Source organism: Acinonyx jubatus, chromosome D3 (genome assembly GCF_027475565.1).
Source record: "Acinonyx jubatus isolate Ajub_Pintada_27869175 chromosome D3, VMU_Ajub_asm_v1.0, whole genome shotgun sequence".
Classification (NCBI taxonomy): domain Eukaryota; kingdom Metazoa; phylum Chordata; class Mammalia; order Carnivora; family Felidae; genus Acinonyx; species Acinonyx jubatus.
The window spans coordinates 7,810,234-7,832,846 of record NC_069392.1 but is presented as its reverse complement, the minus strand read 5'-3'; the positions used below and the strand labels follow the sequence as shown (position 1 = coordinate 7,832,846).

The following is a 22,613-nucleotide window of genomic DNA, read 5'->3' as shown; positions in this document are numbered from 1 at the left end:
CCCTGCTGAAGCTGTAGGAGCACTTACCCTGTACCTTTCATCAGACCATGAACTCCAGAAATTCAACCTCGTCCACAAATCCCTAATTTGGTTGAAAGAAGTCTTCAAATACAGGCTGGCAGGTGATAGTAAACAGACAGATAGAAACTAAGCAGCGGGTGGTTTGTCTTAAATTAGAAAACCGAGATTTATTTGCATATGATCTCAGCTTCAAACAGCTTGTTTGATGTTTCCTCTTGGATTTATAGAAGTTGTCTTGGGTACTTATTTTTAGCAAGAGAATAAAAAGTCTTAATGGTGGATTTTTTTTAAAGTAGTGTTTTGAGGGGCACCTGGGTGGCTCGGTTGAGTGTCCCAATTTTGGCTCAGGTCGTGATCTCATGGTTCGTGAGTTTGAGCCTTGCATGGGGCTCAAACAGCCTGGAGCCTGTTTCGGATTCTGTGTCTTCCTCTCTCTGCCCCCCCCCCCAACAAAAATAAAAATTTTTTAAAAATTAAAAGGTAGTGTGAAGTAATCTTGGTTTAGTGAATAGCCAACAGAAATATTTAGTCTAGCAAGCTTGACAACTGAAATAACCACACCTTGTTAGGTACAGACTTGTTAGGCAGAAGGTAAATATTTCTCTCTGCAATGTCCATTTTCTAGCTGGCATGTGCTGCCTCTAATTTTTTTGAACAGGTAATGTATGCGTAAAAGTCTGAAGGTCTACAGAATACAAGGATGTCTCTTGGCCCCTATCCTCACAATACGGAAGGAGAACATTCGATGCTTTGGACATGCCATGGTATTATCCTTTGTAAACCTCAGGTTCCCTGGAAGGAAGGGAGATAGAGCCTATTTTCTAGGATAGGAAGCTGTGACCTAATCCACAAAGCACTGCCTGTGGCTTATGGTCCTGTCCGCTTCATCCGTTATGGTCTATGGATTCAGAGCAGCAATTTACAAGCATTTAACTCAGGCTGGCCTCATCTAAAGCTCATTTTTAAAAATAACAGGTCTGTAGAGAAACTGTCCTGGGCTATAACCTTAACCAGTTCTGTACACTTGGGAGAGCCCCTGAGCGAGCATCACAGGCCTGTAGACTGCCTCAAGCCTACAGAGACTGCTGTCTTGGTTCTGAGGTGTCCCTATGGTAGCTGTGGCTCCCCAGCGCCGGAAGGCCCCTCCTCCGCTCGGCAGGCCTGCATCCTCCCGGAAACATAGAAACAGGGCCCTCTAACCCCAGGGACTGTTCACCTGGAGAACACTGTTACCCTTAAAGCAATTCCCAAGGAAGAAGATGCCTTCACTGGACATCAGGGTAACACGTATTCGGAAGTTCAGAGAACTCAGCTCCCAGAAAATGGAAACTTGGCCTCCTGTGCAGGTGTTCCGTGATGAATGAACAGGCTTGCAAAGGTAAGCCGCGTTTTTATAAATAAACTGTAGTGTTAAGCTAATCTTACCTCTGTAAAGTGCATCTCCTGAGTTAAATTCTGGGGTACACCAGTTTGAGTCAAAGGATCTCTAGGTTTTAACTAACAGAAGGCAGGAGACCAGATGGGATCTAAAACCATTTTGCTGTGGCCAAAAAAAAAAAAAACAGGTAAGGGGAGCAATAAACTACCAAGGAAGGAAGTTGGGTTATTTTCTCCATTTTCAGATTCACTAGAGCATTTTTCTATGGAAGTATGAACTTGCAGGGCCCTGTTAAAAAAAAAAAAATTTTTTTTCTATGATCGAAAATTACTTCCTACTGGTTTCTGTGTCTGCTAGCTGGGATAGTCACCTCCTATCCTTGTGCCTTCAGCCACCGAGCAGTGTGTGGCCTCCATGAGCTGCCTCTAGGGAGAGGCGGAGGAGGTGGATGTCCCCCGCCTGCTCCCCTGCGGCCACGGAAGGGGTCAGCGCCACCCAAACAGGTAAGCCGCCTTGCCCCTATGGCAGTTTGTACCGAATTCCTCCCCCTGCCTTCAGGAGTCCTAAACCAGTTCTCTCTGAAGCCAGGAAAAACATGGACCAGGGGCCCACAGCTTTTCTCTGGGGAATACGAAATTACAGCTTGTGTTATGCCAATGTCGAGACTACTGCCTCTGGATCTTTTAATCGAATTTCTAGTCCACTCCTAGAACAGAAACTCTCAAAGTCCAAGGGTGCTTTTTTTGTACAATTGTTTATACAAATTCAACAAAGGTAAAACCGCTTTGGGGAAGGTCTAGGAAAACAACACCTTACAAGAATGGCACTTATGGAGGCATAACTTTACAACTAGGAAATAGCCATGTTATAAACCTTGAACGAGAACTCAACTCACCTCAAAGGAGAGAAAAAAGGAAAAGAAAGGCTATGTTGGATCATTTATTCTACTTGACTCACTGTATAAATTAATCTGTGTAGGTACAACAGCTCATGCGCTGGCCGCAAAACCCTCCTGAGTGCAAAGGCTGAAGTCTGAATTTTAAAATTTTGAGAAATAGGTGAATTCTGTACAGAGTGTCTTACTTCGACTAGAATTAACATAGATCCACATGCTTAGGTAATTCTTGACGTCCAAAGCGGGCTCTCAACTTCCAGTTAAACATGCTTTTAACGGGAAGGTCTTGGCCTGCTCTGCCAGATCTGGGCACGTGTGTAGATGGGGCATCTGTGTTGATGAAGTACAGGTCAAGTTCTCTCCTACCTCAGGGAAACCAGGAAAGTTGGCAATCTTCAAACAATAAAAACACAGGTATGCATTCAACCCTTGCATAAATAACTTTTAAACAATTTGTACAAAAATAGTTCTGCATAATGTAAGATGTAACAAAACCAACCAAACAAAATGTCAAGATGGCAGCAGAGGCGGTGTGTGGCCCACTGTATGTCGACACCAGCCCCGGGGTTGCGAGGACTGAGGCGTCCAAGACAAAACACCACCACCAGCAAAAACTCCTAAGCTCGCTCTTCAGCAAGAGAATTTCTCCAGAGTCCATCCTCCTCCGGCGGGAATGTCTTCTTGGTAAAGGCCGCCTTAGAAATGGTCCAGAAAGCAGTGCGGCTAGAATTCAGACCAAAGGAAAGGGTCCGGCTCATTCAGCCCCAGACAGGCGGCAGAACAGCTTCTCCCTCGGCAAGACTTGCAGATGGAACGTTCTGTGGTCTGTTGTCCAAGTTCCAAATTGAAAATCAAAGCCCTCCTTTTTTTTTTTTTTTTTAAAAGTCTTTTCCCTCCTCGGCCGTGTCCCCTCTCCCCACCCATCTCTTATTTACATACTTGTCCTCGGACTAACTCAGTTTCTGTAGGAGTTTTTCTTCCACTTGCCCAAACTGGACACTCACAGACATTTCAGCTATGAACTGCTCACAGCCCTCCTTGGTGACCTGCTTGCAGTACCTCAGGTCAATATGACAGATATTTCCACAGCGTTTGAAGAAGGACAGGCACTGGTCAGTCACCTTATTGCAGTCTGCAAAGAAGAGGGGACACGTGAGGTGGAGGAATCGCAGAGGCCCGGAGCCCCCCGCCACCATCCCCCTCAGCCATGAAGAAACGGGACAGGGCCCGTGAGCATATTCCAGCCCCTCGTGCCCTGGGGAAAACTTCTCTTTAAACGGGGAAAGTTTCCATCTACCAAACTGTAAAGGTTAGTATAGGCCTGAAAAGCGTTCAGACCGTTTCAAGTGGAATCACTTAGAATCTTACCATTGCTTCTTTACATGTATATGTTCTCACATAAATAGGTCCCCTGTCTATGTTGTTTAATAAAGATGGGGCCACACTATATATCAAACAGCTTGCCTTTCCCATCTACTGTTGAAAAACACCTCCCCGTCTCCATTACTGTGCGCTTATCTGCTTATTCCCTTCAGATACGTTCTGGACCATCTCTGTGGTCGTCTGAGGACCCTTTTCCCTCGTGTGGGCACCAGTGCTTTGAAGCGAGGTACAGCATGCTTGGGAGCCCCCTTACTAAGTGCAGAAAACCCCAAGGTGCTACAAGGGCTGACGAGATGCTGTCTACAGTGAGCAAACCAGAATTCAAAATCCGTCATCACCCCCTCCACTATAGACACACTTCTCTACCCCATATTCTATTGATTGGTACGTTGCTTTTATCACCCTCTTTTGTGTGAGAACTGAATCCACAGTTCTCTGGCTTCGATGCCAGTGAGCATCCAACTGAGGCTCAGAGATCCCCCCCTCTGGCCTGATGATTTCCTTCATCTCGAGGCCGGTCATCACTAGTTCTGCATTTGCATTTTTCCGTTAAGTAGGAATGAAAACAGTAAAGGCAAACTGCAAATACAATCAGGAGCCCTGTGCTAGCGCTGTGGTACTGAAGTCCCAGGTTTAGAGGTGGCATAAAGAAGTAAAAAAGTTCAGCCAAGTTGCAGGACACAAAATCAACACACAAAAATCAGTTGCATTTTTATACACTAGCAATGAACAATCTGAAAGAAAATGAGCAATTCCATTTACAATAGCATCAAACAGAGTAAAACAGAGTAAAATACTTAGGAATAAAGGTAACCAAGGAAGTGAAAGACTTGTACACTGAATACTTAAGAACACTGCTATAAGAAATTAAAGATATAAATGGAGAGATTTCCCTGGCTCATGGGAAGACTTAATATTGTTAAAATGGCCACACAACTCAAAGCAATCTACAGATTCAATGAAGTTGCTATAAAATACCAACAGTGTTTTCTGCAAAAATAGAAAAATCATCCTAAAATTAATGCAGAAGTATAAGAGATCCTGAATTGCCAAAGTAGTCTTGAACACAAAATTGGAGGACTCACACTTCTGGATTTCAAAACTTACTACAAAGCCACAGAATAGTGTTAATGCATTAAGGACGACATACAGACTAACCAACAGACTATAACTGACAGCCTAGAATTTAAACCCTTGAATGTTCAAATGATTTTTGACAAGGTGCTACAACCACTTAGAGGGAAAAAGACAAAATTTTCCAACAAATGGTGCTGGGAAAATTAGATATCCATATGCAAACAAATGAAGCTGAACCTTCTACCTCACACCATATACAAATTTAACTCAAAATTCTTTAGACCTAAATATAGGGGCTGAAACTACCAAACTCTTAGAAGGAAATAGGAAAATCTTTGAATTTGTCAATGGTTTCTTAAAGATGACACCAAAAGCACAAAGTTAAAAACATTTGTGCAAAGGACATTATCAAGACGGTGAAAAGACACGCAGAATGGGTGAAAATATTTGCAAATCATGGATCCTGGCAAGGGATTACTACTACCCAGAATATATGAAGAACTCCTACAATTCAACAACAAAAAAATCCACAAACACCCTGATTAAAAAACAGGAAAAGGACATGAATAGACATTTCCCAAAGATGATACACCATCAACAAAAAGATGCTCAACACCACTAATCACGATGAAAATGCTAACTCCCCAAGACAAAACTACGTTGAGGGGCACCTGGCTGGCTCAGTTGGTAGAGCATGTGACTGTTGATCTTGGGGTTGTGAGTTTGAGCCCAATGTTGGGTGTAGAGATTACTTTAAAAAAAAAAAAGTATTTCAAAACTACATTGAGATATCACTTCATACCACTAGAATGGCTATAAAAAATAAAGTTTAGCAAAGATGTGGAGAAAAATGAGACCTTTGTGTCCTATTACATTAGGAATGTAAAATTGTGCAGCTGCTACAGCAAACAATATGGTGGTCCCTCAAAAAATTAAACCTAGAATTACCATGTGATTCTGCTAGGCCATGTCTGGGTATATACCAAAAAGAACTGCAAGCAGGGACTCGAACAAATATTTGTACATCCATGTTCCCAGCAGCATTATTCATAACAGCCAAAAGGTGGAAGCCACCCAACTGTCCAGATGGACAAATAAATAAAACTGAGTCTATACATACAATGGAATACTATTCGACTTTAAAAAGGCAGGAAATTCTGACACCTGATATAACACGGATGAACCTTGAGGACATTATGCTAGTTAAAACAAGCCAGTCACACACAAAAAAACACTGTTATATAATTCCACTTACATAAGGTCCCTAAAAAAGTCAAGTTCACAGAGACGGCATGGAGATTGTCAGGGGCTGGGGGAAAGAGGAATGGGGAGTTTGTGGATACAGAGTTTCTGATGGGGTGAAGAGAAATTTCTGGAGAGCGGTGGGGGGGGGCAGTTTGCACACAATGTAAATGAACTTATATGCTAGTGAACTGTATACTTAAACAGTAAATTTTATGTATTTTACCATAATTTTTTTAATTCTGTAAGTTGGAGAAGAGATAACATAGATTTGAGAAAGCTGAACCTAAATAGGCTGAAGGGAAAGCAGAGAAGCAGATTCATTCTGTAAAACACCCCCAAAGGTTCAGGTAGGAGAAAGAACAGGTACACTTGAGGGGCACCTGGGTGGCTCAGTCAGCTGGGCAGCTGACTTCAGCTCAGGTCACAATCTCGCGGTCTGTGGGTTCGAGCCCCATGTCGGGCTCTGTGCTGGCAGCTCGGAGCCTGGAGCCTGCTTCGGATTCTGTGTCTCCCTCTCTCTCTGCCCCTCCCCAGCTCATGCTCTGTCTCTGTCTCTCAAAAATAAATAAAATGTAAAGCAAGCAAACAAACAAACAAACAAAAAAAAACAGGCACACTGGAAGTGGAGCTAATGAAGGGGCTAGATTGGTGGCTGTTTGATTCCCTCCCTAAATGTTGACATAAGAGAGAGAAAGTTTCTGGTCTGAGCACCAGGCTGGGACACCCATTCAAAATCAGGGTCTAGGGGGGAAACTTACCTGCTGTTGACATCCCCGGCTTCCTTCCCCTGCCAGGCCCCAGGACACTGGGCAGTCTGGCTTGCACCCTCCAGTTGGGAGGTCAAGGAGAATCCTTTTGGCAACCCTGACCAGCTCAAGAGAAACCTCTCAAAGATCTCACGTCTTGGTTTCCCCAAAGAAACCACCTATACTGACCACACAATGACTGACTGCTCCAACGTGTGTCGCCAGCCTCTGATCACCTTAGTGTGGACAACCCCGTGTTGACACTAAATCCAAGGAAGATCTCTTATGAGGGCCACTGACTATGTTTGAAGGAAACCATGTAAGCCTGGAGAAGAAAATAAAGCTGTCAATATCCTCAGGTTACTCTACCGAGGTTCAGAGAAGGGGAGCACCTGGCTGGCCTAGTCGGTGGGGGTTGTGAGTTTGACCCCCGCGTTGGGTGTAGAGAGTACTTAAAAATAAAGTCTTAAAAAAAAAAAAAAGCTCAGATAACAGAAAGGGGAGAGGATAGGATGGTGGGGGTGGGGGGGGAGGGGAGTTCAGAGAGTAAGATACAGCTGTAATATTAAAAAATATCAGTTGAGGGGTGGCTCAGTCAGTTAAGTATCTGACTTCAGCTCAGGTCATGATCTCGCAGTTCTTGAGTTCGAGCCCTGCATAAGGCTCTGTGCTGACAGCTCAGAGCCTGGAACCTGCTTTAGATTCTGTGTCTCCCTCTCTGCCCCACCGCTGCTTGTGTGCGGTCTCTAAAAAATACACATTAAAAAAACTTTTTAAAATTATCAGTTGAACCATATGAAACTGCCCATGTTTTCACGGTGTTTGACCTACATAAACAACAGTAAAAAACTCGGTATATGAATTGTGTGATAAAGTAGAAACTCTCAGAAAAATGAGAAGACCTACAGGTGGAAAACAGAAGAAAAGGAAATTGAGAAATAATTCAATGAAGTTTCCTAGAACTGAAGGACATTTGTTTCTAGGTTGAAAAATCGAAAGGGCTCATGAGTGTGGTGGATGAAAACAGATTCAAAGCAAGACTCAACAATTACAGAAAACTAGAAACAAACTAACAAACTTTTGATTAGAGAAAATATTCACTGAAGGAAGAAGAATCAAATGGTTTTGGATTTTGACTCTGAATGCAGAGAAGGAAGCGCCCACTTTCTGAAACATCACAGTTGCCAGATCCAGCTATCAGTTCAATGTGAGGGATAATAAAACCATTTTCGGACGTACCAAGTCTAGATGTCCTCCACGAAATCAGAGAGACAAGAAGAAACATGGGGTCAAGGAAAATAGGGACCCTACACAAGACAGAGACCAAGAAAATTTCTAGGCTGGCAGCTGGGCAGCAGGTAGAAGTCTAGGAGGAGAAAACAGACAGGAAGGGAGTCCAGGAGAAAGGGCTCCCGCCAAACACTGGTCAGGGCCCGGGGTGCCTGGGGGGCTCAGCCAGTTAAGTGACTTTGGCTCCGGTCATGATCTCGAGGTTCCTGAGTTCGAGCCCCACGAGTCAGCACAGAGCCTGCTTTGGGTCTCTACCTTTCTCTCCCTACCCCTCCCCTGCCCGCACGCTCTCTCAAAAATAGACATTAAAAAACAAAAACCAAAAAACCCACAACTGGCTGGGGCCACAGAGAGGAGTTTGTGTGTGAGGGAAGAACGGTATTCAGGTCTGTTGTAGGGTCTGCTTAGAGACTAAGCAAACAAAAAAAGACGCAATTATTAACTCTAAGAAAAAGAAAATTTATACAAGGGAAATGTACTCATAATGCACTATTTAGTTCAACAGTGGACGATACTTATGCGGCCACAGAAAGAGACTTAACCACGAATCGGAAAGATAAGGGGAGAGACGATGTAAGAGCAGCAATCCTGTGTTCTACACAGCAAGACAGTAAGTACAGAATGCCTGAGTGGAAAAAAAAAATCAAGGTGTGCAAGTACGGAGACAGACACTGGGAGAAAGAATTTAAGGTGGTTGCCTGGCCAGGCGGCAGGGGGGGGGGGGGGCCTGAGCACCCAAATAAGTAATCTAGAGGAACACGCAGCCTAATAAGGAAAGCTAGACAACTGTGACTTGACTTTGTCTCTAGACCATATGCTTCACGTTCATAGGTCCTGAAACAGGTCAACTGTCCTCTTTGTTGTGCCAGACTTTTTACCATTAACTAGTTATCCTGATGGCAAGGGAAAACTTTTTAAAAAGCAATGAACCTAAAAGAGACTGGGTCTCAAGGTTTGCCTTCCCGTCCGGCATGGCTCTGAACAGGAACTCGAGACACCTCTATGTACTGAGGCCAAGGGGTGAGCTTCGTGGAAAAACACAGAAGCGCGTTTGCACACGACGGCATTGCAGGGGAATCTCCGCTCCACACGCAGGGCAACCGACAGTAAACAGAGTCGCTGTAACACCAAGGCGCACCCAGGCCCTCGTCCGCAGGACAGCCCCGGCATCCGTGTAAGACCTCAAGTGGAGCCTGGAGTCGGGATGGTCAGCCCTGCCTGGCTCTCTCCTCTCTGCCAACACGGGGGCGGGACGGCCCTTGCCGCGACTCCCCGAGGAGGAGCAGGGATGGCTTCCTCGGTACAGAATTCTCTCGTACCACCAACTTCCCCATTCCTCCTCAAATGTGGCACAGCTGACAGGAAGCTGTTGAGCTACTAAGCGTGAGGTGAAGGTGGCCTTTATTAGTTGCTAATTTCTGGAGAAAAAAGCATTTTTTGAGGGTTTGTGTAAATCTTACATCCACAGCCTGACCCATTACTGTCAGTCACACCCAGGGCCTTAAAACCCGACTCCGGCCCCACGGGCGAGTAGAGGGAGCACAGGCTCTGCAGACACAGGACCGCGGCGACACCAGCTGTACGGCTTCCTTCTCTCCGACGGGCCCCTTGCTAGCAGGGTCACATAAGCGAGGACACATAACCCCAGCAGACGCTGAGCTACCTCAGGGATCAAAGCCTGCCTGGCCTCACAGCCCTCGGCTCCCCTGCTCTCCTCTCCGCTGCGGGAGCCGGCTTGCGTGCACCACCGGGAGCAGTTCCTCCAGCCCGTATTGTGGGTCAGGAACCACTGGCGCGTGCTCTCGCTGCCACCAGCACTGATCTTTTGGCAGCAATCATTACCAATCCAGTGGTAACTCCTGTGTTCAAGGTTTCTCCACCAGCCCAGGCTGTCTGTCTTGTTTTCAGGTATGTCCCAGCCCTGACCCTGTGACCCTGTAACAGCAGGCACACAGCGGATTTCCCCACAAAGGTGAAATTTCCAGCCTGTCCCCCAGGGTCCCAGGCAGAGCCTGCTGGGTGCCTCTGACTGACCTGATAGGTTGATTTCGGTTAAGGAGTCTCGGGTGGTGGTGCCCACAGCGGTGAGCAGGTTGATGGACTGGTCGGTAACGTGGTTACAGTAACTGAGGTGGAGCTTGGACAGCAGGGGCATGTGGCGTATGATGAGCCGCAGGGAGGCATCTGTGATGTCCAGGCCTGCTAGACGCAGTTCCACAATGTTCCGGAGCTTGCTCCGATTGTCCATCTGACCTGAGGGGGCAGGAAGGAGAGAAGCAGCATGTCAGCCTGACCGGGGAGATGTGGTCACAATGACCTAACACTCTAGAGGGCCTACTGGCCACATGTCACACTTCAGTTTCACTTAGCCATTGTTTCCCCAAACTGGTTCCCACATTTAAAAATATAAGGGTTCCACATCAACTCTCCCACTTCTGGATTCCTGAAAAATCAGAACGTCTAGAAACACAGCCCACATTCTACCCAGCAGTCCTCAGCCAACTAGAGCAGAGACTGCACAGCATCTCTGATCACCAGGGTTTCCTCATTTGAGCTACAGGCAGGGAGCAATGACCCTCACAACCCAAGCCAGGAAGGTTCCATCTTGTGAGCTCATCTCCAACTACACTGACCCCCGTGCTCACGGAAGCTTGAAGCCAACGAAGGACAAATTAACAGAGAAGTAGTCAGACGCATGCAAAGCCCCCACAGTGAAGTCCTGGGTGCGCAAAGAAGCCTCTGCTCTCAGTGGTCCCTTCTCTGCCTGAAGCTGAGTGAGAACATAACAGCATCCTCCGGAAAGGGCTGGGACCAGAGAAGGCTTGAGAACCCGTGCACCGGGTGGGGCCTGTAGTGAAAACCAGATCCAACGGCAGAGCCTGGTCAGACTGCCTCCGCGTCGACCCCCTTGGGCCCGGCCACTCACCTGGCCTGTTATCTGTGGGCGGGGACAGGAGATCCCGCATCTGGGCATCCTTTAGTCCTTCCACCCACTGGACATCCAGGGTCCGGAGCAAAGGACAGCTGGAGCTACAGAGAGCTGAGACGGCGATCCACGAGCAGCCCGACAGCACCAAGTCTCGGAGCCCTGGGGGACAGGGGAGGGCTGGCAGGTCAGGCGATGCACCCAGCCCCCACCACTGCACCTCCAGGGTCCCTGGCCCAGTGCTCACCAGGCAACCGGTTGATGAGCCAGCTCAGCTGTTTCTTGGAGATATTGGTCCAGCTGAGGTCCAGGGAGACAGGCTGCCGCCGGATGATGCCACTCAGCATCAGGGGCGTGATGGACTTGCAGTGGTTCAGATCGATGCGGGTCCATAACCGCTTATCGCAGCACCTGGGGGCCAGGTCCAGCAGAGGGGGTGTCATCAGACTTGAAGCTGGCCCCCTGCACTGCCGTGGCAGCTCACCCCACTGCCACGTTCGGAGGAGGGGGAGCTCCTTAACTCCGCCCTCTGGATCCTTCTCCGTTTCACTCCTGTCCTGCCCACACCTGGGCACCTTTCCTCTGATGGCCCCAGGCCCCCATGGAAGGTGCCAGTACCTGCTCTTCATTAAGTATTTACTGGGGCCTCTACCACACCCCCTACACACCACTTCTCACAAGAACGCTCCAGGCAGAAACCATATCATGCCCTTTTACAGATACAGGTAAGTCACCTGGCAAAGGCCAGAGAGCTAGGAAACATCGAAGCTGAAATTAAGATCATTAACTGGAACACTTGCTTTTAACCTGGACTACCTCTTTAAGGACAAGGACTCCACCTGGTCCCCAGTTCATCTTCCAAGGGCCGAATCAAGCAATCAAATAGGGTTCACCTCTTCTGACAAGACCAGCGTGACCAGATTGCTGTAGCCACCTGGAACTCTTTGAGAAGAATAATTAAGCTGGACTGAGCTTAGAAGGAAGGAAAGACGACCATGAGTGACTTGTGGAGACACATACCACGCATGTGCCATTCCTGGTCTAGTCTAAGCCTTAGCCTGGAGCCCAACGCGGCGCCAGTCCCTGGCCGCCTCCCCGTCCAAGCTCGGCCCCTCACCAGCGGTTCCAGGTCCTGCAGACCCGCATGCAGACACACAAGTCTTGGTGGCTGAGGTAGCTGAAGACGGCCATCCACACCTCCCTGTGCATGACGTGGGCCGCCCCATCGTCCAGGGGCAGTGAGTCAGGCGGGGGGCTGATGGGGGGCGGCCGGATCACATGTCGCTCCATCTGGATGCACTTGGGCGGGGACACGGAGGGAGGGGGCCGGGAGATGACACGGGGTGGGCTCCGCAGGCCGGGCCCCAGCTGGTGCCGCAACTCCCGGGGGGGGCCGGTGAGCCCCTTGCTGAAACGGTGGGGGCGCTCGCAGAGGCCCAGGGGCCGCTTGGGCTCCTCGCTCTCGCTCTCGGGCTCTGACTTGATGGGCTGGTGGTTCTCGTTGGCCAGGCTGTTCTCGGTCTTCTGGATCTCTTGGTTCAGCTCCTTGCTCAGCTCCTTGCTCAGCTCCTTGGTGGGAAGCCGCCTTTTCCGGCGCATCTTCACCTTCTTCTTCTCCTCAGGGCCCTCTGCCCCCTCGGTGCTGGGCCCGGCGGTAGGGGAGCTTGAACGGGAGTGGTCGCTTTCCCGGGCGGTGGGGGGCGCCTCGGGCAGGTCATCCTCTGGCTCCTGCTTGAAGCGCCGGAGAGGCTTGTTGGCAAGGGCCATCCGGTCCTCGGCGTTCTTCCAGGACCGCCGCTGAGGGAGGAGGGGGGAGCGAGGGCAGCTCAGCCCCTCGGCTCGGGGCTGCCTCCCCATCCTCCCACAGGGACCCAATGACCCAGGAGCAGACGTGGGGGGGGAGACGGTACCTTTTTCCTGAAAAGCTTATCTTCTTTGCCAGGTTTTAGCTGTCACAGGAAAGAAAGCATGCAGAGCTTGCTCCCAGGGTTCGTGGGATTCGGTCCCCTCTACACTCTGCCCCACCACAAGTCCACAGTCTCTGGAGTAGGGGCTGGAGGGCCACCTTTCCCACAAATCCCATCTCCTCCACTGAGGCTGAAACACGGTGGTCCCTGCCTGCTGCTTTTAGACGTTGGAAGGGGAGAAGTGTGGTCCAACTGTTCCCACCCAACTGACCTCCCACCCTCGGCCAGACCCTGAGGTGTGCACTCGCCCACTGAGGTTGGACTTGGCTCTGGGAGCGGTCCTGGAGGCGGGGCCTGCAGGGTTCCCAGCGGAGCCTTAATGGCTGGAGCTGGGAAACGACAACCAGGCGCCACCTCGTGGCCGAAGCGGGAAGAGCCGCTGGGCAAAGCGGGGCTGCCAGGATCCTCCGAGGTTTCCAGATCCACACGGCTTCCCCGCGGCAGCTTCAGCTTCTCAGGCCCCACGCCAGAACCACCAGCCAGTGATCCGGGACTGGGGCCCGGGAAGCTGCGGCGCACAGATGCCTCGGAGCGGCTGCGGCAATGGGCTGTTAGACCGCAGGGGCGGGGAGGGGGCAGCGGGGACGGCCCGGGGCTCGCAAGTCCCCAGGGCCTCAGGAGGGCGGGGCGACGTGGGAGCACCTGCTGCTGGAAGTAAGTGAGACTGGATCTCCACCAGGGGTTGAGGCTGCTGCCTAGAGGGGGCCTCGGCGAGAGGTGAGAGGAGGAACCGGGGGACGTTTGAAGCGTCGAGGCCTAAAGGGGTGGGAAGAGGAGTGACTCGCTGGTTTTCCCCTCCTTTCTTTTGGGCCGGGCTCTCGGGACTTATGTGACCTGCTCAGGGCAGCCAGAGGCCAGGACCCCGAGTTCTCCCCGCTGCCCGTCCCCGCCCCCGCCTGTGCGCCCTGCACCCGGGACCGGCCAGGCCACCCCTCGCTGCCCGCTCCTCCCGCTCCGTACTCGCTTGCGTCCACTCAGCTCTTGGGGCTTCTCGTATTTCCGCTTCCTCCTCAGGTGCACGTCGTCTGACTTTCGGCGCAGGATGCCATCCGGGGGCACCTTCTTGGGGTGCTCATCTGACCTACGCCGAGGCGCCTCCTCGCACTCACTCCTCCGCTTGGCAGGCTCCTGCCCTTCCTTGTTGTCCCGGTTCATCTTCTGCTCCTTGAGCAGGGAGCCGGGCAGGTTGGAGGCATACTTAAAGCCAGGGCCACGCTTTTGCTTGTAGGCCAAAAAGAGAGAAGGAACAAACAAACTGTATATCTTTGGACTTGCCCCCCTCCAGGAACCCGCGGCGCCCCGCTGGCCCACAGCGCACCGACAGGCCGCATCTGACAAGGCCAAGGTCTGCCCCTCCCAGGCTGACCCCTGGGACTTGGAGCCCGGCACTCACTTTCCCGGTCTTGCCGGCGTGGTTACACTTTGGACACTCCCAGCAGTTTGGAAGCTCATCGTTGACCACGCCCTCTGACTCCTTAATCTGCGAAGGGCACACGCCAGTCAGCAAGCAGGGAGGGGGCAGAAGATGCCACACCTGCCAGGAACACCAACAGCCCCCTCCCAGATGTCACTTCTATCCCATCCTTGACCAAGACAAAACAAAGGTGGTTAAGACAGGTGGCTCTGGATCCAGGCCAGGGGTCAAATCCTAACTTTGCCTCTTACTAGCTCAGTGATCCCGGGCAAATCACTCCATCTCTGTGGGCCAGTGCCCTCCATCATGGAATGGAATGTACCTGTCTCACCACTGTTCTGCAACAATTCAGTAAGATAACCTAGGGAAAGCAATGGGCCCAGGGCCTGTTCAGTCACTTAGTAGCACTGGGTGCTAGGTGTGAGCAACACAGAGGTGCTGTCCCTGCCCTTGAGGAGCTTCTGATCTGGGAGACAGAAGAACCAGGCAACTAAAACATGAAGTCTGACTTCCAAAGCCAGGGAACAATCACAGTGCCCCCTTCAGACTGTGAGGTGTGTGCAGGAGGATGAGCCTTGCAACAAGCCCCCACTACTGCCACTGAAGAAAAGAGACATTTCAGAGCTGAGGTAGTATTTGGGGCAAGCCCACCTCAATCTTTCTAAAACACACACATAGGGGCACCTAAGCGGCTCAGTCAGTTAAGCGTCCGACTTTTAATTTCGGCTCAGGTCATGATCTCCTGGTTGTGAGATTGAGCCCCACGTCCAGCTCTGTGCGGAGCGGGAAGCTTGCTTGGGATTCTCCCTCTCTCTCTCCCCTCCCCCCTTGCTCACATTCTCTCTTTCTCAAAATAAACAAACAAACATTAAAAAACACACACACACACACAGATACACTGAGGCTGACACCTGGGCTGAGAGGGCTGACGACATTCTCTGGGGACAAGCCCAGAGCAGTCTCCTCCTTGCAGAGGTAGAACCTGTTGCCTAAGACAGGCAGGCACAGCACAGTGGTCCCCACAAGAAGGCAGCCCTGCCCTGGGCACACCAAGGGAGCAGGTTCTCGGCACAAAGGGACACTGGTGCAACCACCTGTCGTCACAGGGTCCGCCCTCCCAGGCCCAGGCTTCGTTCTCCCAGAAGCCCGGAGCCAGGATTCCAGCGAGCAGCACAACCACCCAGTCTCTCCCTCTGGTCTCAGTGCAAGACTCTGGGAACTCTCTCTGGTTTTGTCTTATTGGGGGGTGGGGGGTGTGGGGGGGTATGTATTCATTCCCTCGAAGCCACAGGTGGGAGGTCTGAGCTACTGCAGACCCTTCTTGCCCTCGGCTTGTTATCTGACACTCAGAACCCCCCCCCCAGACTCAGAGGTCCTCTGGGGAAGGAAGCTCACTGTTCCCCAGCATCAGCACCACCAGAGGTGCTCAATGGGGGTGCTGAGCAGCACAGCCAGACCCCCCGGGACCGCTCACCTTAAGGCATCCGGGGTGGATGATTTCGTTGCAGATAGAGCACTCCATTAGCATGAGGTTAAACTTTCCTTCTTCCTCTTCCACTGTGTCTTCTTTCCCTGCCTCGCCACACACCAGGCACACGGCGGTGTGGGGCAGCACTGGCTGAAGAGCCGGAGAGAGCACAGCGAAGTCAGCAGGGGCCAGAACCGTGGGGAGCAGTTCCAAGGCCAGGAGGCAGCAGAGAACTGGCTCAGCCACTGCCTGTCATTCATTCATTGATTCGTTCGTTCGTTCAAATACTCATCAGGCTACTATCTCTTTGTGTCAGATACTAAATGCTGGGAATGGCACTGGACAAGACAAATGAATATCTCTGCCATCCTGAGCTTACATTTTCATGGAGGGGGGCAGACAAATGAAAACCAACAGGATATGCTGTGACAAGGGACATGGAGAAACATACAGCAAGGAGGGCCAGGTGAGGGGTGGAAGGGGCTCATTCGGAACATGGAGGTCAGGGACAGCATCCCATGCGAGTCAAGACCCGAAGGAGGAGGTGGGGTGTGAACTGAGCCCAAGCCTGTGGGGGACTGAGGCTGTGCACCACCGGTGGCCATCAAAGCACGCCCAAAGACTCCAGGGTCCCCACAACCTTTACAGGGAGGTCCGCAGGGTCAAAACTATCTTCAGGGTAACACTAAGATGCTATCTGCCTTTTTCAACTATGCTGACATTTGCACTGGTAAGGGACATTGCCGGTCCTCGTCAGGGCAGTACTGAGTTTGTCCCTGCCACACGCTTATTACAAAGACCACCGGCTTCACTGAAGAAGGTCTTTGATGAAGCAGTAAAAAATTACTAATTTTATGAAATCTTTGACCCTTGAAAACATAACCTTTTAATATTCTGTACGACAAAATAGGAAGTGTGCATCAGGTGCCCCTGCTGCATACCAAAGGACGATGGTTATCTAAAGGAAAAGCACTCGTGACTAAGTTGTGACCTGACTTGGTCATTTTCTGCATAGAACATCATTCTACTTGACAGAGCAACTGAATTAAAAAAAAAAAAAAAAGTATTGGCAAGTTTCTCAAAGATGAAATGAGCCGGTCACGTCCAGAAAAACAAACTTACAGCATCCGTTGCGGATGATAAAATTCAAACTTTAAAAACAAAAATTAGAATTTTGGAAAACCTACACTAGCCACCATGAACTGGGCAGCTTCCTAATCACACTTAAAGACTCTTCAGAGGAGACTGGCGGCGTGTCAACAAATGTGTAGGGTTTTTTGTTGTTGTTGTTGTTGTTTTACATAGTATAACACTGTTTGCCCCTATTTGGAAAATCTGTATAACTCAGTGAGCCAGTTTTTCCAAATGACCCCAGGTGTGATGTTGTAACATCATGCATGAGCAAATGAGCTTTTCCGGGTGCAAGGAAAGACTAATGAATTTTAATGTAACAGCATGACAAGTTCATTGATACAGTTTCAGATTCCACAATGCAACTAACCTTTAAGAAACTGCCACCTGTTGCGTTCTGGTGGAGTACCAGAGATTTCCACCCCTACTGGGAAGACTGCTAAAATACTCCTCCCCTTTCCAACTAGGGATCTGTACCAGGCCACATTTTCCTCACATAGTTGCTCCAAAACAATGTATTGCGACAGAATGAAGACAGACATATATATGAAAATGCAAATCTTGTCTAATGAACCAAACATAAAAGAAAAGATTTACACAAACATAAAACAACGCCATCCTTCCTATTAATCACTTTTGTTTTGGAAAACGTAGCTAGTTCTCATAAAAATGTCATTTATGTTAACATGTAGTGGGTTTGTTCTTTTTATTTTTTATTTAAAGTTTTATTTATTTAAGTAATCTCTACACTCAACATGGGGCTCAAACTCATGACCATGGGATCGAGAGTAGCACACTCTTCCAACTGAGCCAGCCAGGTGCCCCAAGTTTGTTCTTTTTAAATGAATTCCAAGTATTTTTAAAACTTCTCCATTTTAATTTTGAATAATAATAAATAACCCACATAAATAAAGCTTTTGCGGGGGGGGGGGGGCTCATAATTTTTAAGAGGGTACAGAATTCCCAAAACCACAACGTTTGAGAACTGATGTGCTAAACCATAAACCCTTTGCAGACAGAGTCGAGCCACTTACACTCTCCCCCCTTTACACACCCACCCTCCCTGTACCTGGGATCCAGACGAAGCACACAGTCAATTTTTATCACACTGAATTAACAGAGCTTCAAAAAGGCGATATAGGCTCCACTACTAAGTGAAAAGTCTATAAAATGGCACAAACATTTGAGTTCAAATAAATAGAACACTGAAGGCAAAAGAGCCATCATTTGTTCAACAAATACTTAATAAACATTGCTGAAGCCTGAAGCAAGCAACCAAAAGGGGAACAGTGATGAGGAAGGCAGCTGGTCCCCCGAGCTGTTTGGGAAGATGAAGACAGAACATGCTGAAATCCTAGGAAGACATGGGAAAGTCATGTGCAAGTGCTATGGGAGCAGCAAGAGGCTGATTTCCGGAGGACTCCCAGGACAGAGAGTGTGGGCTCCTGCAGGCGCAGAGAAGTGAGGAGCAGGAAAAGGAAAAGGGACCACCAACGCACGCGAAAGAGGACAGAGAAGCAAGAGCCAGACGCGCTCAGCCACTGGGAGCAGGCCAGGCCACCGGGGGCAGGGGAGTGCGGAGAGCCCAAAGCTGGGGTGCTGGGTGAGGAGCACCTGGTGGCCAGAAGACGGTCTGTGATGGGATGGGCGAGGGTAGGGGACTGAGTCTGAAACTGGCAGGCAGAACCACAGGCAAAGCTACCGCAGAGACTGACAAGGGGAACCCAGGCCCGAGCCAGCAGGGAGATGGTGCTGGACGGTGCGAAGGGATGGAGCCTCGCAGGGAGGAGAGAGACAGCAGCACATCAAGAAAGAAGAGCCTGGAAAGGGAGGAGAGGTGGCCTGCATGTGTCAGAGGCAGGTAAACCATGGCAGGAAGAGCCCCAGCAACATGGAAAAGTTAGAAGAAGAGTAAAGAGGACCCTAATGGTCAGGCCAAGACGACACTTGCTATTAGTTCCGAAAGCCACATCAGGTTGGACAGACACACACAAAATTGAGGTTTCCTTCAACCAACACTCACAGTGGCAGGCACCATGGCTGCAAAGCATAGGTAACATCAGAGGCAGGTCCCATAACTGGCCCTGGGACACAGGGCAGGGACGGGGGAGGGCTGAAGAGGAAGAGACAGTGCTGGATCACTGCCAACATGCCGTGTTTAGGGGACACTATTCTCAAAATCGTAAATCCTGACAGCATGCGATGGGTCACATGGACCCTCACTCCAGAAAAATGTACCTAGAGGTAGGCACACAGACAAAAACCTGTATTTAATTTCAAGGGGACTCCCAACATTCCTGAAATCCACGGAAATGACCTGGGTAGAGGTAACAATTAAAAACACAAGTAACCCAACAAAAACTGCACAGCAAAAGGAAAAACAACCAACAGAGTGAAAAGGCAACCCACGAATGTATGTGATGATGTGTTAGTATCTAGGGCACATGAAGAATTCCAATTCAACAACAAAAACACAGACAATCCAATTTAAAAATGGCCAAAGGACTTAAACAAACATTTCTCCAAAAAAGCTACGGCCAACAAAATATGAAAAGATGCTCAACGTCACCAATCATCAGGGAAATGCAGATCAAAACCACCACGAAGTACCACCTCACTTCCATCCAGGCAACTGCTTATCAAAACAACAGTAAATCTCAAGTGCTGGCGAGGATGTGGAGAAAATGGAACCCTTGTACACCATTGGTGGGAATGTACGATGGAGCAGCCTCTACGGAAAACAGTATGGCGGTCCCTGAAACCAATAAAAGTAGAGCTATCGTATGATCCAACAATCCTACTTCCAGGTATATACCCAAGGGAATTCAAAACAGGATCTCAGAGAGGTACTGGACACCCCCACGGTGCCCAAGAGCCAAGAGATGCAGAAGCAACTTAAATGTCCATCAACAGAGGAACAGATAAAGAAAACACAGCACATACAAATGATGGAATACTATTCAGTCTTTAAAAAGAAGGAGATCCTGGGGTGCCTGTCTGGCTCAGTTGGTAGAGCATGCAACTCTTGATCTCGGGGTTGTGAGTTCAAGCCTCACGTTGGGCACAGAATTTATGAAAGAAAGAAAAGAAAGAAAAGAAAGGAAGAAAGAAAGAAGAAAGAAAGGGAAGAAAGAAAGAAAGAAAGAAAGAAAGAAAGAAAGAAGAAAGAAAGAAAGAAAGAAAGAAAGAAAGAAAGAAAGAAAGAAAGAAAGAAAGAAAGAAAGAAAGAAAGAAAGAAAGAAAGAAAAGAAAGATCCTGACCCATGCCACTACGTAGATGAACCTTGAGAACATGATGTTCAGTGAAATGAGCCAGTCGCCGAAGGAGAAATACCATTTATATGAGGGATCTAAAGCAGGCACACTCAGACAGTAGAAAGATGGTTGCCAGGGGCTGGGGGAGGAGAAATGGAGTTGTTGGATGGATATAGGGTTTCCATTTGGCAAGATGAAAAGGTTCTAGAGATCAGCTTGCACAACGAGTATGTAGGTATTATGACTATACTGGACACTTAAAAACGGTTAAGATGGCAAATTCTGTTCTGTGTTTTTGACCTTAAGAAACAAAAGAAAAAATACAAACAAAACACTAAACTAAAACAAAAACAAAAACGCAGGCAGTATGTGTGGAGGGAGAAGGGGCAGCGGCAGCCGGAGAGAAAGGTGCACCCAGTGCCAGGCCGGGCCCTCAGAGCAGCTCTCCCGGGAATCCTGTCCCTCCTGCTGAGCCTGCTTTCCCACGGGAGCAGACAGATCACCGTTCCCACAGGGAGGACCACGAGGACCTGGGAGCAGCACCCTGCAGAAGGTGGGGTGTGTGCTGTAGGGATCCAGGGACAGACCCCCAGACCATGTTTTGCCAGGGTCTGTGCCAATGGCCGGTCCTGGAGCAAGGCTGGGGCGGGTGAGGCAGTGTGGAGGGGCCAGCCAGGCTCTGCAGCAGCCCGGCTCCTGGGCACCATAAATCAGCCGTCTTTATCTGGGGCAGTCCCCTCAGGCGGGGCACTGACCTTCCACCTGGACCTCTGACTTTGAAGGCAGGACAGGAAGGAAGGGAGGGCCCAGAACCGTCATGAACTGGACCATAAATGTTGGCAATGGGGTCACAGACAGGACAGGCTGACATCTTTAATGGCAGACACTTCAAAGTACTCGGTCATCTAGGGAAGGAAGCAGTTCTAAGGCCATCAGCCTGTGAAGAAAAAGGGGCCCAGCAAGGTAAGTCTGCCCCCAAGTCCTGCGATGTGGAATCTGAAACGGCACTGGTCAGAGCCCCCTTTCTTCCCACAAGGGAGCCCCTCCTAGGGGTTTCTGCAGCTGCAACATTGTCTTTTAAGGGAGAAAAGAGGCAGACCAACAAGCAGAAGAACAAGCCAGGAAGGTGGGGTCTGGATTCAGAGGAGGACCAGGGCCACCACCTCTGCTCTGCTCTGGGGGTGTGGGGAGAGGCCCCCAGGGGCCTCCCCGCGTGGCCGCAGCTGCCGCACTCACCGCGATGCACTGCCGCATGATACAGCTCTGCTTCATCCGCCCGGGGCCCCCGAACTTCTTCATGTCCTTGCAGAAGTGACACTCTCCGCACTCGGTCCGCAGGCAGGCCTCGCACTTGCGGCATCGCGTCCGGCGCCGGCGAGCTCCCGCCGTCGTCCGGTTGGCGGCCAACTTCACGGCGGAGGCCGGGCCCAGCTTCCCCTTGGGCCGACCTACCGCCCGGTTCTGCGGGAGAGCACACAGGGCCGGTGAGATGGACCGCAGGGCTGGCCGGACCCCCACCGCAGGGCCTCTGAGGCTGATGTGTTCAGGTCCCAACCCCAGGACCTCAGGCTCCGACCTTATTTAGAAACAGGGCCTGTACAGAGGCGATCCAATTAAAATAAGGTCATTAGGGTGGGCCCTAATCCAGTACAACTGGCATCCTTATGAAAGGGGAAGTCTGGACACAGGCACAGAGGGAACACATGTGGAGACACAGGAAGATGGCCATGTGACTGGAGTAATGGGTCTATAAGCCAAGGAAGTCTGCGGCCACCAAAGGCTCCACCAAAAGTTGGAATAGACAAGGCAGGATCCTCCCTTAGAGCCTTCAGAGCAAGCATGGTCCTGTTAACACCTTGATTTGAGACTTCTGGCCTTCAGAACTGTGAGAGAGTCAGTTTCTGTTAAGTGTCCCAGTTTTGGGTAGTTTATTATGGCAGCCCCTGAAAGTAAAAGGAGGACACCCTGCTTCTGAGAGCATGTCCTGGCTCAAGACCCTTCTGGGCCCCCACGCCTCGGCAGAGGCCCCTGCCCGCCTCAGGCCAGGTCCCACTACGTGTGCTTCCCGAGAGAGGCCGTACACGGCCACACGGGAGGCCTCTGTCCCCTCTGCCAGGAACACAGACTCCCTTCCCCACTCCGCTTGGCTAATGCCTACTCTTCTGCAGGCCCCAGTTTACAACTGCTTTCTTCTGGCAGCCTCCCTGTCCTGTGTTCAGAGCGCCTTCCCCCATGAGGCAGACTCAGGAAAGCGGTTATCAAAAGTCTTGTCACCACTGTCCTTTCACAAGATGGCCTGGCACACCAGATGTGCTCAATAAACCAAACAAACCCAGGTGGAATGAGACAGTAACCCTAAGGAACCCCGACTTCAAGATCTTCTCTAAATGGGCTCCAAATGCTTCTTTCCCTGTGAC

The 22,613-nt window shown here is 50.1% G+C and overlaps 1 protein-coding gene across 11 annotated transcripts in view; it reads right to left on the bottom strand.

The window, feature by feature from the left end:
• Positions 1–2,134: 2,134 nt before the first annotated feature.
• Positions 2,135–22,613, bottom strand: part of KDM2B (lysine demethylase 2B) — a 151,767-nt gene continuing 131,288 nt past the window's right edge. For 9 of the 11 annotated variants that reach the window (XM_027044229.2, XM_027044226.2, XM_027044224.2 and 6 more), the window contains 11 exons: positions 21,433–21,657; positions 15,817–15,960; positions 14,322–14,408; positions 13,889–14,158; positions 13,571–13,684; positions 12,872–12,910; positions 12,079–12,758; positions 11,209–11,372; positions 10,962–11,123; positions 10,070–10,288; positions 2,135–3,426 (listed from right to left, as the gene is read on the bottom strand). In XM_027044229.2, the coding sequence (XP_026900030.1) occupies positions 3,245–3,426; positions 10,070–10,288; positions 10,962–11,123; positions 11,209–11,372; positions 12,079–12,758; positions 12,872–12,910; positions 13,571–13,684; positions 13,889–14,158; positions 14,322–14,408; positions 15,817–15,960; positions 21,433–21,657 (2,286 nt within the window). In that variant the 3' untranslated portion in view covers positions 2,135–3,244. The remainder of the gene's footprint in view (positions 3,427–10,069; positions 10,289–10,961; positions 11,124–11,208; positions 11,373–12,078; positions 12,759–12,871; positions 12,911–13,570; positions 13,685–13,888; positions 14,159–14,321; positions 14,409–15,816; positions 15,961–21,432; positions 21,658–22,613) is intronic. The other 2 variants (XM_015063780.3, XM_027044228.2) reach the window with 1 other exon arrangement.